General features: G+C 35.3%; 1 protein-coding gene across 4 annotated transcripts; it reads left to right on the top strand.

Annotated features, from left to right (window-relative positions):
* The first annotated feature begins 647 nt into the window (after window positions 1-647).
* LOC114745311 (uncharacterized) lies at window positions 648-13,855 on the top strand. Of its 4 annotated transcripts, XM_028933470.1 has the most exons (14): window positions 649-963; window positions 2,867-2,957; window positions 3,349-3,433; window positions 3,532-3,601; window positions 4,804-4,873; window positions 5,578-5,647; window positions 10,564-10,609; window positions 10,703-10,970; window positions 11,061-11,266; window positions 11,396-11,470; window positions 11,883-11,943; window positions 12,143-12,223; window positions 13,047-13,126; window positions 13,403-13,855. In XM_028933470.1, exons 1-14 carry the CDS (start codon window positions 827-829, stop codon window positions 13,479-13,481), a joined length of 1,419 nt encoding a protein of 472 aa, XP_028789303.1. In that variant the 5' UTR covers window positions 649-826; the 3' UTR covers window positions 13,482-13,855. The 4 variants fall into 4 exon arrangements, 2 of the variants coding, with proteins under 2 accessions (XP_028789304.1, XP_028789303.1); XM_028933471.1 differs by lacking the exons at window positions 13,047-13,126; window positions 13,403-13,855 and adding an exon at window positions 12,340-12,517 and having other exon boundaries at window positions 648-963; XR_003740189.1 differs by lacking the exons at window positions 11,883-11,943; window positions 13,403-13,855 and having other exon boundaries at window positions 648-963.
* Window positions 13,856-14,234: the final 379 nt, after the last annotated feature.

The following is a 14,234-nucleotide window of genomic DNA, read 5'->3' as shown; positions in this document are numbered from 1 at the left end:
CGTGATATCATCTAATCATCTAACAATTAATGGCAGATTTTATTAAATTGAATTAGATTTTAATTTTTTTCGTAAATTTCAATATAAGAGAAAATTGAAAGAGCTAGTACGTATTAAAATATGTCATCAAAATTCTTTTTAAAAAATATGTCATCAAAATAAATGCCAAATATGTTAGAAGATGACATCATAATGTTGAGAAAAAAGAAGAAGATGACATCAAAATAAATTTTTTAAAGAAATATAGCATTTCAGGATTACGCTTTTCAAAAATTAGCTAAAATCTTTAACAAAATTGAAGAAAATGTATTTCCGGACAAATGTATCTTTCTTTAAGGCTATTGATAACTTATGAACAGGTAAGTTGACCTTTTAATAAATAAAAAAAAGACTTAAAATTGTATTTTTTTCCCCCCCAAAGTATGGTGGTAATATAAAACAAAAGGATGGGCAGTTCCGTCCAATGGAAATTTTAGGTGGCTCAACTCAGAATTAAGCAAAATGCATTGCGTTTGCGTGAATGACAAGTCGGAAGGGGGAACAGAGAACGGCTTCTCTAATCTTTCCTGAAGTACACGTAACAGCAGCACGGTCTGCTCTCTCTCTCTCTCTCTCTCTCTCCCCATCTCTTTCTCAGTTTCTCTTCGCAATCTCCGAGGAATTTCCTTCCTCTTGCATCCTTTTGACAATATTCTTCCCCAGATTTTCTTTAGAGAGGGTGAGCCGGTGAAGGGAGATAAAAGTGGTGCGCACGTTTGTTTCTGAATCTCAGTTTTACCTGGGGATTTGCTTTTTCTCTGTTTGCAATTGCAATTGGTTCCCGAAAATGCTGGTTCGGAGGAGAATGATGAGTTGGAGGAGGGTGGCCAAGTCTCTGCAAGCCTTTGCAGCTCATGGTTTACTCTTCTCCTTCACACTGCTGCTCGTTCTGAAGCTTGACCATGTCGTTCATTACTCATGGTGGTGAGTTTTTGTTTTTTCTTTCCTGCTTTGCACTGTATCTTTCAATTCCGTTTGGTTGCGCAGAATATGAGGTGGAAAACATTGAAAAAGGATTAAATTGATACTTCTATGTCGTGGTGATGTTAAAAGGATCCTTTTTGTCAAATTTCTCCCAGTCCTACTTTTTGGTGGATGTAGGGGTTTCTGACTGTACGGGTCCCTCTCCCTTTTTTGGGGCTAAATGCTTGCAAGGAGGGCATTTATGCGTTTTATTTCCCAAGAAACTCTCATTAATTGTGAGGAATACAAGTAGCTTTGCGTGAAAGATGTAGCTTTCTCCATTCGCATGTACTGTAATTTGTGGCATAACTGCATTAATTGAAATGTTATGATTTTCTTTCTATGATCCATGGTGATTTCTTTCTGACTGAGCAATTAGTGGATTAACAATTGTCTTTTGTTTTAAATTATTCGGGAGTCCAATGTTTAAAAGGCAACTTGAAACTGATTATAGATATTCAACTTACAAAATTAGATCTAATTTATTTACTGATGTTTCTGTAAATATGATGTTAGTAGATGGGCTCTTGTGCTCTAGATGAGTTCGGCAATGAAATGCCCTGCTATGAACCGTGGCTATAGGTTATAATTTTATATTGATATTGTTGTTGGTTGGTATTGATTGATTGATTGATTTTATTTCAGCTTATTTACTGTCTATTGAATGAGATCATCTGATTGCTTTTTTAATTCTTTTAAGGCAAATAGCAGAATTCTGCGTAATGCCTCATTGTCTTGCACAAATTCACTTCGCCAAGTGTTTCACTTCTGCAAGATATTTTATCTTTGAGAACCAGAAAAGAACTAATTAGGTCCTTTTAGGATTTGTTCATGAGATTAAAAGTTAGTGGAGTGGATTGGAGTATTCGTTCATGGAAAGGGCAGGACAAATCATAGTGGGAAGAGGGTATTGCTGTCCAGTTGATTGGAACTTTGGTGGAGAGGGGATGTTAACTTATTCTCCACTGTTTTGAAATTACTATATTATTAATGGAGCTAGGTGGGTTTAAGGTCTAAGTTTTCAGTATTATCTCATAGAAGAAAAGGTAAGCAAAGAATATTTGGATGATAAGAGGGTAAAAGAGCAATTGAAAAGATAAAAGACAACCACCCAAACTCTTAATTTGGTTGAGTGGTTGAGAAATTGCCAAATTGGGATGTGGGGCGGGTAGAGGGAGTTTGAGAACTCATCCTGATCCATTCTGCTTCATTTCTCTTGAACAATCCAGAAAATGATTTGATTTTTCCCCTCCCTCACTCCTAACCATCACCTTCCAATCCTTATTCCCAAATAAACCCTACTGATTGGCACTTTTCTTTATAAAAATATAGACAAGTCATGAGCAAGTTCATATGATCGATGTTTTCGAATATGAAATGACCGGTCTTGTTAGTGATGCTTGAGCTTGTTATGGCGTAGTCCATTTGAGTCAAAGTTTTAACTCAGCAAAATGGATGATTGTTGTTTTTTTTTTTTTTTTTTTTAATTGGTCTTCCGGATGAGCTGTGGCACCATATCATATGGTCATATAAATAAACAAAAGTGGAGTCAAATTAGTATTCTCAAGTATATTTACTTTATTACATATCCTATGCATTTTATATGTTTAAATTAACCAGTGAAGATGAAGAAAACATATGTCAAATTAGTATTCTCAAGTATATTTACTTTATTACATATCTTATGCATTTTATATGTTTAAATTAACCAGTGAAGATGAAGAAAACATATGATGCTATTATGTCCAAGTGAGGTGCATTTTCTGATTGAGTCTTGAAATTTTATTGAGAGGTGAACTCAATTAAATGATGCCATCACCTTTCCATCTGTAATTATGTTTTGCTTTTTGTTTCCGTTTGCCAGGACCATATTTTCACCTCTGTGGCTTTTTCATTCCATTGTGGCAAGAGGAAGGTTTTCCTTGCCTGCTCCTTCAATGCCTCATGATCGTCATGTAAGACAGTTTTTGGAAGATAGTATCTTCATATACTCCTTTCAGTCTTATTTATAAGCTTCAAATTTGGGAAGGGGCATGGTTCATTTTATAAGCTTCAATTTGGGTTTGTCTTAACATTTAATGCATTTTTTCCCAATATTGCCCTAAATTATTTCTCTCTTATCGCATTTTCCCATGTATTCTCTTTCATCATTTTTCTCATTCAAGGGCATATTTGGGAAAAAAAGTCTATTTCTAACCTATTTATTGTTTTTAACTAATTATTTGTTATTCATAAATTAGTTATTTGAAGCTTATAATAAGGACATGAGGGAGTATTTTGAGAGAATTGGAAATTGGTTCTTTGATAGGTACTAGTTACTGAAGAACAAATTTTGTGTATTGGCAGTGGGCTCCATGTCACGCCGTTGTAGCAACACCCTTACTTGTTGCTTTTGAGCTGCTTCTTTGTATACATCTTGAGATCAGTCATGGTATGCGAATTTTCTTGTTTCACAAGGGTCATTCATGTTGTTGAGCTATCTATTACTGACATCGAGATGTTAAATTAATATGCATTTCGATGATGCAGTGGTAAATTTAAAGGTCGTCTTCTTACCCCTATTGGCTTTTGAAGTGGCAATTTTGATTGATAACATCAGGTAATTATCTAATTCTATCACTCCATCAATATATGTATTGTTAGAAAGTTGCACTCTCTGATTATGGGAAACTTGCATATATCATTTGACCAATTTATTGCCGTCCCTGTGAAATGGTCGTGGGGAGTGGGGACTACTATGAAGGAGCTGGCTAGAAAATCATGAGAGTCATTCAGTTTTATCAGATGATTTATATATGTAATTCACCAATTTGGTATCTGCTTTTTGGCACATCATTTGATAGTTGAGAAGTGTAAAGTTACTGGTAAACGAAATGAGGCTCTGTCCAATGGTCATTGGTTATTGTTGAAAGTTGCCATTATAGCCGTCATACTGGACTTATGTTGCTGCTTTATTGATAAATAAATGTCTACGCTGTTAGGCTTTAGTATCTCAGGAGACCTGTGAGTTTTTTCACTTATTTTAAACTAAATTAATCTTACTATATTTGATCCCTTGATTTTGTACCACCGTTAAAGTCATTTACTGTCTTCTATTTTTCTGTTTCTCAAGATTCTAGTGACTGCCTTATGGTCAAGTTTCCTATTTATATCCTCTGCACGTGTTACTCGGAAGTAATAAGAAGAAAAACAACAACTTTGTGCCATTTTTATTAATGCTGTCAATTCCTACAAGGCTTAAATGATCAAATGCATTGGTTGTTAGCATGAAAAAACTGAAACTGTAGTGGTAATTATGAGAACCAAAATGTAGGACTTAAGGTGCGGAAGATCCAGAAAGTTGGGGAAGAAAATTGGAGACTCTAGCAAAGTAAAATGAAGAAAAAGACAGTAAAGAAATCAAATTATAAAAAATGACCATTGACTTAGAAGATTTGCAGTTTTAGCTCATAGCTGCTATCAACTTGAAGGAGGGGTGTTGAAATTGGATTCTAATCTTCTCCCTTTTTACTTCAAATTCAAATATGATATTTCATTTAGCACACAATTAAGCAAATATTTTATGTGAAACATGTGGTTTATTTTTGGAATAAAGGCAGACCTGTAATTTCCCTTTTAGCTAGCCTTTATTTCTGATTTTATATAGCTTTTATTTTTTTTTTTCTGTATATGCTTGCTTAATTCATGGAATTTACACCAGCATAATTGTTGACTGTGTCTCCTATGTATTTCTAGCTGCTTATGTTGTAAAGACGTAAGAAATCAAATAATCATTTCTCTGATTTTCCTCACTTTACATAGGATGTGCAGGGCTTTAATGCCTGGAGATGATGAAAATATGAGTGATGAGGCAATATGGGAAACCCTTCCTGTAAGCATGTTGTTCATTATTTGGTTAAATAACTGGCTGGCTCTATGTTTGAAATTCTGTGTTTGGTACTAAATTTGATACCTCAATGATTGTACATAAATTGTTGCCTATCTATTGCTTCCTTTAGTATCTGTTATATCATGTAAAGGATTGAGATTAGTGGTTATGACATATTTAACTTTTCCCCAAAAATTGCTTGATACATTTCAAGTATTCTCTAGTTATGGAGCGATTAGTTATGTGAAACAGTGAATGGAAAATTGATAAAATCCATGTATTTATCTTTGATTAGATGACGCTTGACATTTGTTCAAATGCATTATTGTTCAGAATCTCAAGTCAGTTTCTTGTTTTGTAGTAAGTCAAAAAGGATCTCGCTAGAATAAATGAAAATAAGGATAAAATAGTTGGAGTGAATCGAGAAAATAAGCCATCAATTAACATTTAAGGATTACTCTTTATTACTTTAAGCTTTTTTTTTTTAATTTTCTTTTCAAAACTTTAGTTTTAGACGTTTCATTCAGTGTTCCTAAAGGATTGTTCTTACCCGTTGTTAAAGACCTCATGTGCCCATTCTTCAATGGCATCATGTCATTGTGTTCCTCAAATAGAACTTCGATGTTTTACTTGATAGTGTGATGTGATTTGTTTTTGTTTTATTTTCACAAAATCTTGATTCTAAAGTGTGTACTACTGTTTCCTAGCACTTCTGGGTTGCGATATCCATGGTCTTCTTTATTGCTGCTACAGTGTTCACTCTTCTTAAGATATGTGGTAAGTTTTGATCATCCCTTGATAATATTTGTTAATTGTTAACTAGGTAATTAGCTTCCGTTACTGCGGGATTTTTGTTTATTCCTATTTCCTATGATGCCTGGGAGCTACATATTAATGATTGGTGATCAATTTGTACTCTCCCCTTCAGGATTTTGTTTGGTTTTGGAGAGGGCCAACATAAAATTTTCAATCCCATTATATTGACAGTTTGATGTGGCTTTTTTGGGGAGTTGAAGTTTTCCATGTTCAAGTTTTCAATTTGGGTAAAGCCCGGTACAAATAAGACATAACCAAACCTTGAAATATCCATCAATATGTGTGAAGCCCAATACAAATCAACATCTAAGATCAACACGGAAAAATGTAACATTTTAAATGAAAACCTTTTTACAAGATAAAATGATAAATCTAAATCTGGAGAACAAATATTTTATAAAAATTTAAATATCTTTCCATTCCACTGTTAAATCAAGCGTACTCTCATGTATTGTTTTAAATCCCATGCTTTTATTTATTGCAGCTTCATTTAAAATTTTGATTGTCTTTTTTTCCCAAAAGATTTGCCAATGATCTTAATTTCTTATTTAGCTCATTCGGTCTTACTGTTTTGTTTTTATGTTCTCTTACTTCAAATTATTATCACTGATTATGTGGGATTGGATGGTCTTGTTGCCATCTTTTCATATTTATGTGTTCCTCTCCCACATGAATGAACAGGCATTCAAATACTTTATAATTTTCATTTTTCACTGTATCAAATCAATCGCTGATCCACCACTGATTTTCGGCCAAGGCCCTATAATACTGAAGCTTTGGATAGACAGAGCCTAGCCCTTTAAAACAAGAGATGTCTACAAAGTGTGAAAAGTGCTTGTCTCATGGGGCAGCACTCTTCTCTTCACAGATATCAGCATGCCAGCTAGCCTTTAGCTCAAGCTGAGTTGGGTTGACTGCCCCAGCTTCACTCAGAGAGCCTGTCTTGTGCTGTACTTCGTTTTTTCCTAGAGCAGCTTGACTCAAATAATCTCTGTTGATTTGTGGTACTAGTTGTCCTTCTTAAGGTCACTCTATGACTTTCCCTCTGTCAAGCTAGTAAGGTTTCCGTTAGAATTCATATTATTTCAAACTAGTTTTTCCTTGGATAGTGTGATAGGATTTGAGGATGCAATGCAACTAGTTAAATTTTATACTACCCTTTACTCCTAAGTTTAAAACATCACCTTCTTAATAGTTGACTAAGGAGCAACATGTCACCTGAAGGGTAATGCCTCACTTCACGATTTCTTAGTACAAAAATCTGGTTAAAATTTCTTATGATACCTTGTCTATGGTGGCTGGTATAGTGATTGGGGCATCAAAGCGATGCGAAGAGTTGGCCTTGAAAAATGTCTGTTGCGCCGAACTTAACTTCAGTTGTCTACTAAAGCTCTTTAAGTATCTTAATTGCGTTGCTAAGTTTTACCTTCTTGTTTATAGCTTTCAGGATTTAGATGATGATAATATCATGCAAAACTAAGCAAGCTCATTTGCTATATTTCAACGTAAGAACTTAAAGAATGGAGGGAAATTCTATATTGCTAGCAATGCTACTCTTAGTGAAATCATGTAGTGAAACTAACAGATTAGGGCACCCTAACTTTCAGTTTTCGAAGTTTTGTATCCTCACTTGTGCAAAAACAATGCTACTGCTCTCCAATACGAAGTATATAAACTTTCCAAGCATCTGAAAAAATTCCTATCTTCATAATCACCAAGGCTTCACTCGGTTCAACAGAAGGGAAGGGAGGGGAGGGATTTTAATGTTATCTTATTTGATTGGTTTTTGTGAGAGTGCTCCTGTTGGCATCAGAAAGCATCAAAGACTAGTAAACAGATTAATTTATCTCACGCTAGACTTGATATTAGTTTTCCAGTTACTGTGGTGAGCAAAATTCATGAGCAAACCAAATGAGAAATGCTTGAAAATATTGTTGTGAATCCTAAGGTATTTCAAAATTATCCTTGGTAAGTGAAGCTACTTAAAGAAAAATACAAAGTGGACTTGAAGTCTAATCAAATACGATTGGGTTGGTTCCATGATGATAGATCTACTTCAGATATAGTTCTGTGGCGTATAAGCAGAGAGCAAGATTGTTATGTAATTATAATTATAAATAAGAAAATACTTAAATATGATATAAATAGGGTTTAAATAAATATTATTAGGATTTAGATAGTATTTAATTATATTAGTAGGATTTGGATAGATTAGGATATCTAGATAATATTTAGATAATATTAGGATATTTTATCTATTAGGGTTTTTGCTTATAAATAAGTATTTGCCATTCCTTGTATCTCAGTTTTGCACTGTGATTAGAAAATTATTCAGTTTCTCTTGATCCTCTACTCTTCTCTAATTCTTCTCTTTTTCTATTACTCTTTTTCCTTTCTCTTTCCTCTTTCTCTCTCCTATTTCTTTACTTTTCATAACAAAGATAAACTTCTATTTGGGGACATCGCTTTTTTTTAAAATATTCCGTCTTCCTCTCTTTAAAACATTAGACTTTTCTTAAAGGCCTTTTTCTTCATATTTTGATACCTAAAAAAATTTCATTTTGGATCTACTTCTGGATCTATATATTATTCGTTGAAAAAAATGAACATAAAAGGGGATGGTGATGTGAGAAGATTAAACAGTTCATGATCAGTTATTTTCGTCGTAGATTGAACGTATTGGGGACATTTGAGATTCTTGACCTCCAGCAAATAGACATTCCGAACATCAGTTGATAGCTGAATCATGATATAACCTGTGCTTTTCAGTATCCATGAAATCTTTGTTTCTTGTCAAGCAGTTAAAGCAATGCTGCATGATTGAACAGTGCACTTAGGCCCTGTTTGGTATGCAGCTTTGAATTTTAAGGGATTGGGAATGAGATTGAGATTGGACTTGGAAAAGGGAGTGGGAGTGGGATTGATGCTTTAAAATTATGTTTGGTAAGCAGTAATATTTACCTAGGATGTTCACATTAATTTTATTTTAAAATCAGGTATAAATTATAAAAAGACTATAATATCCTTACTATTAAATTAAAAGATAAAAAATAAAAAACTTGCAACTCAGCCCGTCACCGCTCCTATCCCTGTTTTTCACAACCCCTTCTCACCAACATCTCAATTTTCATTTGATCCTCTTCTCCATATGAAGACATGCCTACTGAACTCCCACTAGCTTTAGTATATTTTCCATCTTGCTTTTTAAGATCCAAATGAAAAAGGCAAACTACTAGAAGTTTTGTTTGTTTTCTTTTAAAGCCAAGTCACGGAACTGTAAAACCTTTTCTCGTCATTGTTTTGGAATTCGAGCTGTTTTTGAGACAAGCTTTTCTCTTTAATTTATTTAACTAACAAGTAAAACTATAGAAGTAACATAGTATGTTCAAGAGTTTCCACTTCATAATATTGCAGGCTCTCCCTGCAACTATGGCCGAGATGTAAATGATTGCTTTATTTTCCGCAACATCGAATTAGATTAGTCAGAGAGAGAAGATCTAGAAGAAGGGGAAGAAGGGAGAAGACGAGGGAGGGATGACTTAAAGCTTAGGGGTATGAGAATGAGGAATATATTGTCGTTGCTGATGGAGGTCGTCATGGAAGAAGATAAATAATGGAAGGTGTGGATGAGAATAGATAGGGATAGTTTTGCTATAGATTAAGACATATCTCCCTTTGTGGATGCACAATGGAGAGTGAAGGATGGCATGGTGGGGAAAGGGAGGTTGGAGATAACGGAGGGATGATGTGGAGGAGAGAGGAGATGATGGACAGTGCACTAGAGACAAAAGAATAGATGGAGCTGACAATGATGGCTTCGTTAATGAGAAGATATGAGGGGCATGGGTATTTTGGTCATGAAAAATATCAGCCCAAGATTGATTTTTCAATACCATGGGGCAGGTGATATTGCTCAATCTCATCTAGATGGGACTGGGCAATCCCAAGTATTGTTATGGTCTTAAATATAAGATCCATTCTGTAGTATAGTAGTGTAAATTACACTACAAAATTAGTGTTATATTTAGGACCGAAAGGGGTATTACTTGGTGCCTGATACCAAAAATGTTAAAATGAGCTATGCTAATGCTAATGCCAATCCTAACCCTTTCAGTACCTCATACTAAAGAGGGCCTTAGGGTCTAATAAGTGCAGGCCTAGTTGTGAATTACAAAAATGTAAACCATTTACTTTTTGTTGCTTAGAAATGTTTCCTGTCCTCTCCATTTTGTCTATAAATTTAGTGTTTAATATGTCTTGACCTTTGGAATATTGTGCGGGTAATTGTGTAAGCTTTTGGTGAAATTTTAAAGAGGGATGAGGTGCCATAACTTTTTCTGGATGAACTTCTCTGCTTAAGCAAGAAAATAATGTTTCAACCTACTGAAACGCAAAAAACAGAGAAAACTATAATTTTGTAGAATATACTTCTGGTTTAGAGACAACCTAGATTAGCAGGTTAATTAAAGTCAACATATGGATAACCTTTTAATAAGTTTTTGCATGTAGTTAGCAAATTATTTAATTTTTTAATCTGGGCATATATTTACCAAGAATTCCTACATTGTAATTTTCCCAGACAAGACCGATTATTTCAATGTGTTGCTTGTCCACTTCAAATGGAGAATATTAATCGAATATATGGGGTGCGGGCTGTTTCTTCCTTTTTGAGCGTAATGAATCAATCAGGGTGAGGAGTTATAGTAAACGTTTTTAAACATCCTTTTAGCTGCACTATCTACATCTGTTTTGATGGTGTTAAGATTACTTGCTGAGTTGTGTTACTGTAATCACATTCTTTATATTAATCACTATCTGATGAGTAGTTGAATGCACGCCTATCATATTCTTGCTAATATCCTTTCAATCATCTGCAGGTGATGTTGCTGCTCTGGGCTGGTGGGACTTATTTATTAACTTTGGGTATAACATAATTTACATTTCTGATATACTGGTTGTATCTGGTCGTTCATCTTGTGTCTTTGACCTTCCTGAAAAGCCTGTATCCTTTTGCAGCATTGCAGAGTGCTTTGCCTTTCTTGTTTGTACAAAGTGGTACAATCCAACAATTCATGGAAAATGTCACATTGACACAGCAGATCCTAGCTCATCATCACTTTCATCATCATTTACTATAAGATACCTGGACTGGGATAGAGGTTTGGTGGTTCCTACGGATGAAGAGAGGCAGCAAAGTAGCCTATGCAGTCTACAGGACATTGGTGGGCATATCATGAAGATTCCATTCATAGCTTTTCAAATTCTGCTATTTATGCATTTGGAGGTATAATATATTTTGATCAGGGCCTATTGATGTTTTCAGAAAATTTGTTTTTCCAAATTTCTTGAGTGTTTCTCCCTCGTGTTGTTTTAGGGAACGCCACCTGCTGCCAGAACCATGTCGAGTGCTGTTGTCTTTTCTCCCCTTTTTCTGTTGCAAGGAGCTGGGGTTTTATTTGCGGCTTATAGATTAGTGGAGAAATTAGTTCTCTTAGTTTACAGTGGAGATGTTCCTGGAAGATACTCTGATGTAGCACTAAAAGCCCGTGATTGTTTTGGATTCTTGCACCATGGCTCAAGGTATTAGTTTATTCCTGTTTGCCATGAAATCAAAATTTGTCTTTGATAATTTATTTGCTGAGCCAGTAAAACTGATATTATTCAATTGCGACAGAAATATTTTATTGCTTGCATTTTCTGCATTAACAGGCTGCTGGGTTGGTGGTCAATAGATGAAGGAAGCCGAGAGGAACAAGCCAGGCTTTATTGCGATGGGGGTTCAGGGTCAGTTTTCCTTTAAAGCACATTTGGCAGAAGTCAGTTTTTGGACTATTGTTTTCCTTTGCTTAAAAACCTAATTTGGAAACGTAATGATCACTTTCAAATCCTTGTCTTGGACGTATTGAACAGAGCAACACTTTCCCTTCTATAGTCGAAGTTTTCTTTTTGGTTATGCTCTTTCAAAATGCAAAGTAATTGTTGAGAACATATTCCACTTGGCTTATTTCGATGGTCAACTAGTGCCTGCAATTGGACTGAAACTTGCTTTAAGCTTTTCATTACCCGGTCTGTGCTTTTGAGTAACTACTGTGACACTAGCAGTTGTGCCTACGCTGTTTCTCTCGTTAGCTGGAACATGGAATATTGATCCAAGTTACCTTCACTGTATATGAATGTTATTTGTTTTACCATTTAGGTATAATACTTTCTCCCCTGATATGGTGAAGAAAATGCCTAAAGCGGATCTTGTTGAGGAGGTAAAGACCTTCATGCCCCCCCAAAACCCCAAAAAAAACAAAAAAAAAACTTTTATTGTATCAAAATATGCAGCCATCGCATTATTCCTTGCGTCTTTTTTTCTCTTTTTTTCCCCCCCATTCTAGTATTTATTTAAGCCTGTCTATTTGATGTGAACCTTAGTCACACATAAGTAATCTCAATTCTTATAACTCCCAGATCTGGAAACTACAAGCTGCCCTAGGTGAGCAGTCAGAGATTACAAAATTTAGCCAGCAGGAGTATGAAAGACTCCAAAACGTAATGTTCCAAACCTTGATTACTTCTCTTCTGCATTTAAATTTGTTAATCAGTCGCATAAGTATATTATTAGTTGTTTTCTCAAGGGCCCTTTTTCTTCATTATCATTTAAGCAGGGACTAGGGAGTAGAGACCTGATATGCTATCATCTTTGTTCCTCAATTTTTTTGTGCCAAAACTCTGGTCCTCGGGATAATGTTAAAAATATAATTTAAGGTTCGAACTGATCAGGATCTAGCATTTTAGAACTTTCATATGATTTAACTGGGTCAATTTTGTTGTCTGTCGTGGGGTAATAAGTGATTTTCATTGTGTAACTGAACTGCTTTTGATTGAATTTTCAAGTTGGGGCTATCGTCTCATTACCTTACAAAAATATTTCAAGTTGGGGCTATCGTCTGATTACCTTACAAAAATATATAAAATTGTTTCCCGTAACTTTCTTTTCTCTCTCTTTTTTTTTTAAACGTTTCCCCACTTTATATTGGTGGTTTTCAGTCGATTTCAGAATGACATAAAATGTTAAAGAAAATTCTGTATTCTGATTCTTTCATGGCAAGGAATAGTCCAGGATTTATGCTTCAGTGGACTGATACCCCACAATCATTTTCGCACTGGGAGGCTGCTACCCCCACAAAGTCCAGATACCATCAGCTAATTTGCATTATGCATGCTCTGGCACACGTTTACTATCTCAAGTGATGCATAAACTCATGCACAAGCTGTATTATTATAATTATATTTTCAAAAAAAATTAAACTGCCTTACATATGACTTGAGGTATATAATTGACTGTTAACTAAAGGATTGACGAATTTTTCAGGAAAGGATCCTGTGTAGAGTTTGCTTTGAAGATCAGATCAATGTCGTCCTGCTTCCATGCAGGCATCACATTCTTTGCAAGTAAGCACCCTAAGCCCTGCCATTGCTCTATATTCTGTTACTAGCCATTTAACACAAACAATGTTGGGTAAGAACCCTGCGCATATCAATCTGGTTGTACTAGTCGGTAAAAGCTCATAAAAATGGATATTTCAGCAGATCCCATCTTTGAAATGTCCAGTCTCGTAAGTTTTAATGGGTTCTTTGCAAAGCCAGCTGATATATATAACAAAGAATTTCTCATAATTTTGAACTACTTTCTCATCCAATTTTGACAACCTTAAATGTGGATAACAGCACATGTGGTGAAAAGTGCAAGAGGTGCCCTATCTGCCGTGTCTCCATTGAAGAACGAATGCCTGTATATGATGTATAGATTCAATACGCACACTGATTGAAGCGATGTAGCTGTCTCACATACACAGTCTTGCTTTTGTTTTTAGATGAGGCAAGCACAGAGACTACGGATGCTGGTTTCTCTGCTCATAGGTTTGTTCAGTATCAACAGCTGTGTATAGCTTCCCAGAGTTAGAAGTCTTTAACTTTTTATCCTCTGTAAAGTTTGTTTCTTGCAGTCGCTTTCATAAATGGTGTGGAAAACTTCACCATTTTCAGTGCTAACTCGTACGGTGTCATCTTGATTTTTAGTATGGAAAATAGAGTTGGCAAGTTAATGATGTAAGCCATGTAGAGCCCTTTTTATTTGCCAATGTTCAAAGGCATTCCTGGTTCGCCTGTGAGGCTCATATCGCTTATCATCGTTTTCAAGTCACTATCATTACTCAAAGGCACCCGAGCTTGGATTCTCAGTGTGGCTTTCAAATTAATACAAGTTCTCAACTTCCAAGAGAAACAACCTTTTTCTTTTTTGAGGGATTAACCTAATTTGGGTTTTCGCATTTCGTCTAATATCCAGAAACATACTCTGGGGAGGAGGTACATGTAGTGGATTATAAATTTCACACTGTTAATTGCACGCTCAGATGGTGGCACTTTGTGAAACATTGCATTTGCTTCTTAGTCAGCCATTTTTTGTCAGCTCCAGTGTCCATTCCGTTGTATATAAAACCTGGTAAGAGTTCTCACATGCCCTTTCTCATGCCTGAATGGTTCCCTGGGAACTGCAGTT

This window comes from Neltuma alba, unplaced genomic scaffold (assembly GCF_004799145.2).
Source record: "Neltuma alba isolate B1F8T4 unplaced genomic scaffold, ASM479914v2 tig00004602_pilon, whole genome shotgun sequence".
Taxonomy (NCBI): Eukaryota; Viridiplantae; Streptophyta; class Magnoliopsida; order Fabales; family Fabaceae; genus Neltuma; species Neltuma alba.
The sequence above is the reverse complement of the archived record's forward strand: the minus strand, read 5'-3'. Positions and strand labels throughout refer to the sequence as shown.

Coding starts and splice junctions, on each gene's coding strand:
- LOC114745311 (XM_028933470.1), top strand. CDS start 827: ATGCTGGTTCGGAGGAGAATGATGAGTTGGAGGAGGGTGGCCAAGTCT. Junction 11,267..11,395: donor TTCTTGCACCATGGCTCAAG/GTATTAGTTTAT, acceptor CTGCATTAACAG/GCTGCTGGGTTGGTGGTCAA. Junction 13,127..13,402: donor AGGCATCACATTCTTTGCAA/GTAAGCACCCTA, acceptor TGTGGATAACAG/CACATGTGGTGAAAAGTGCA.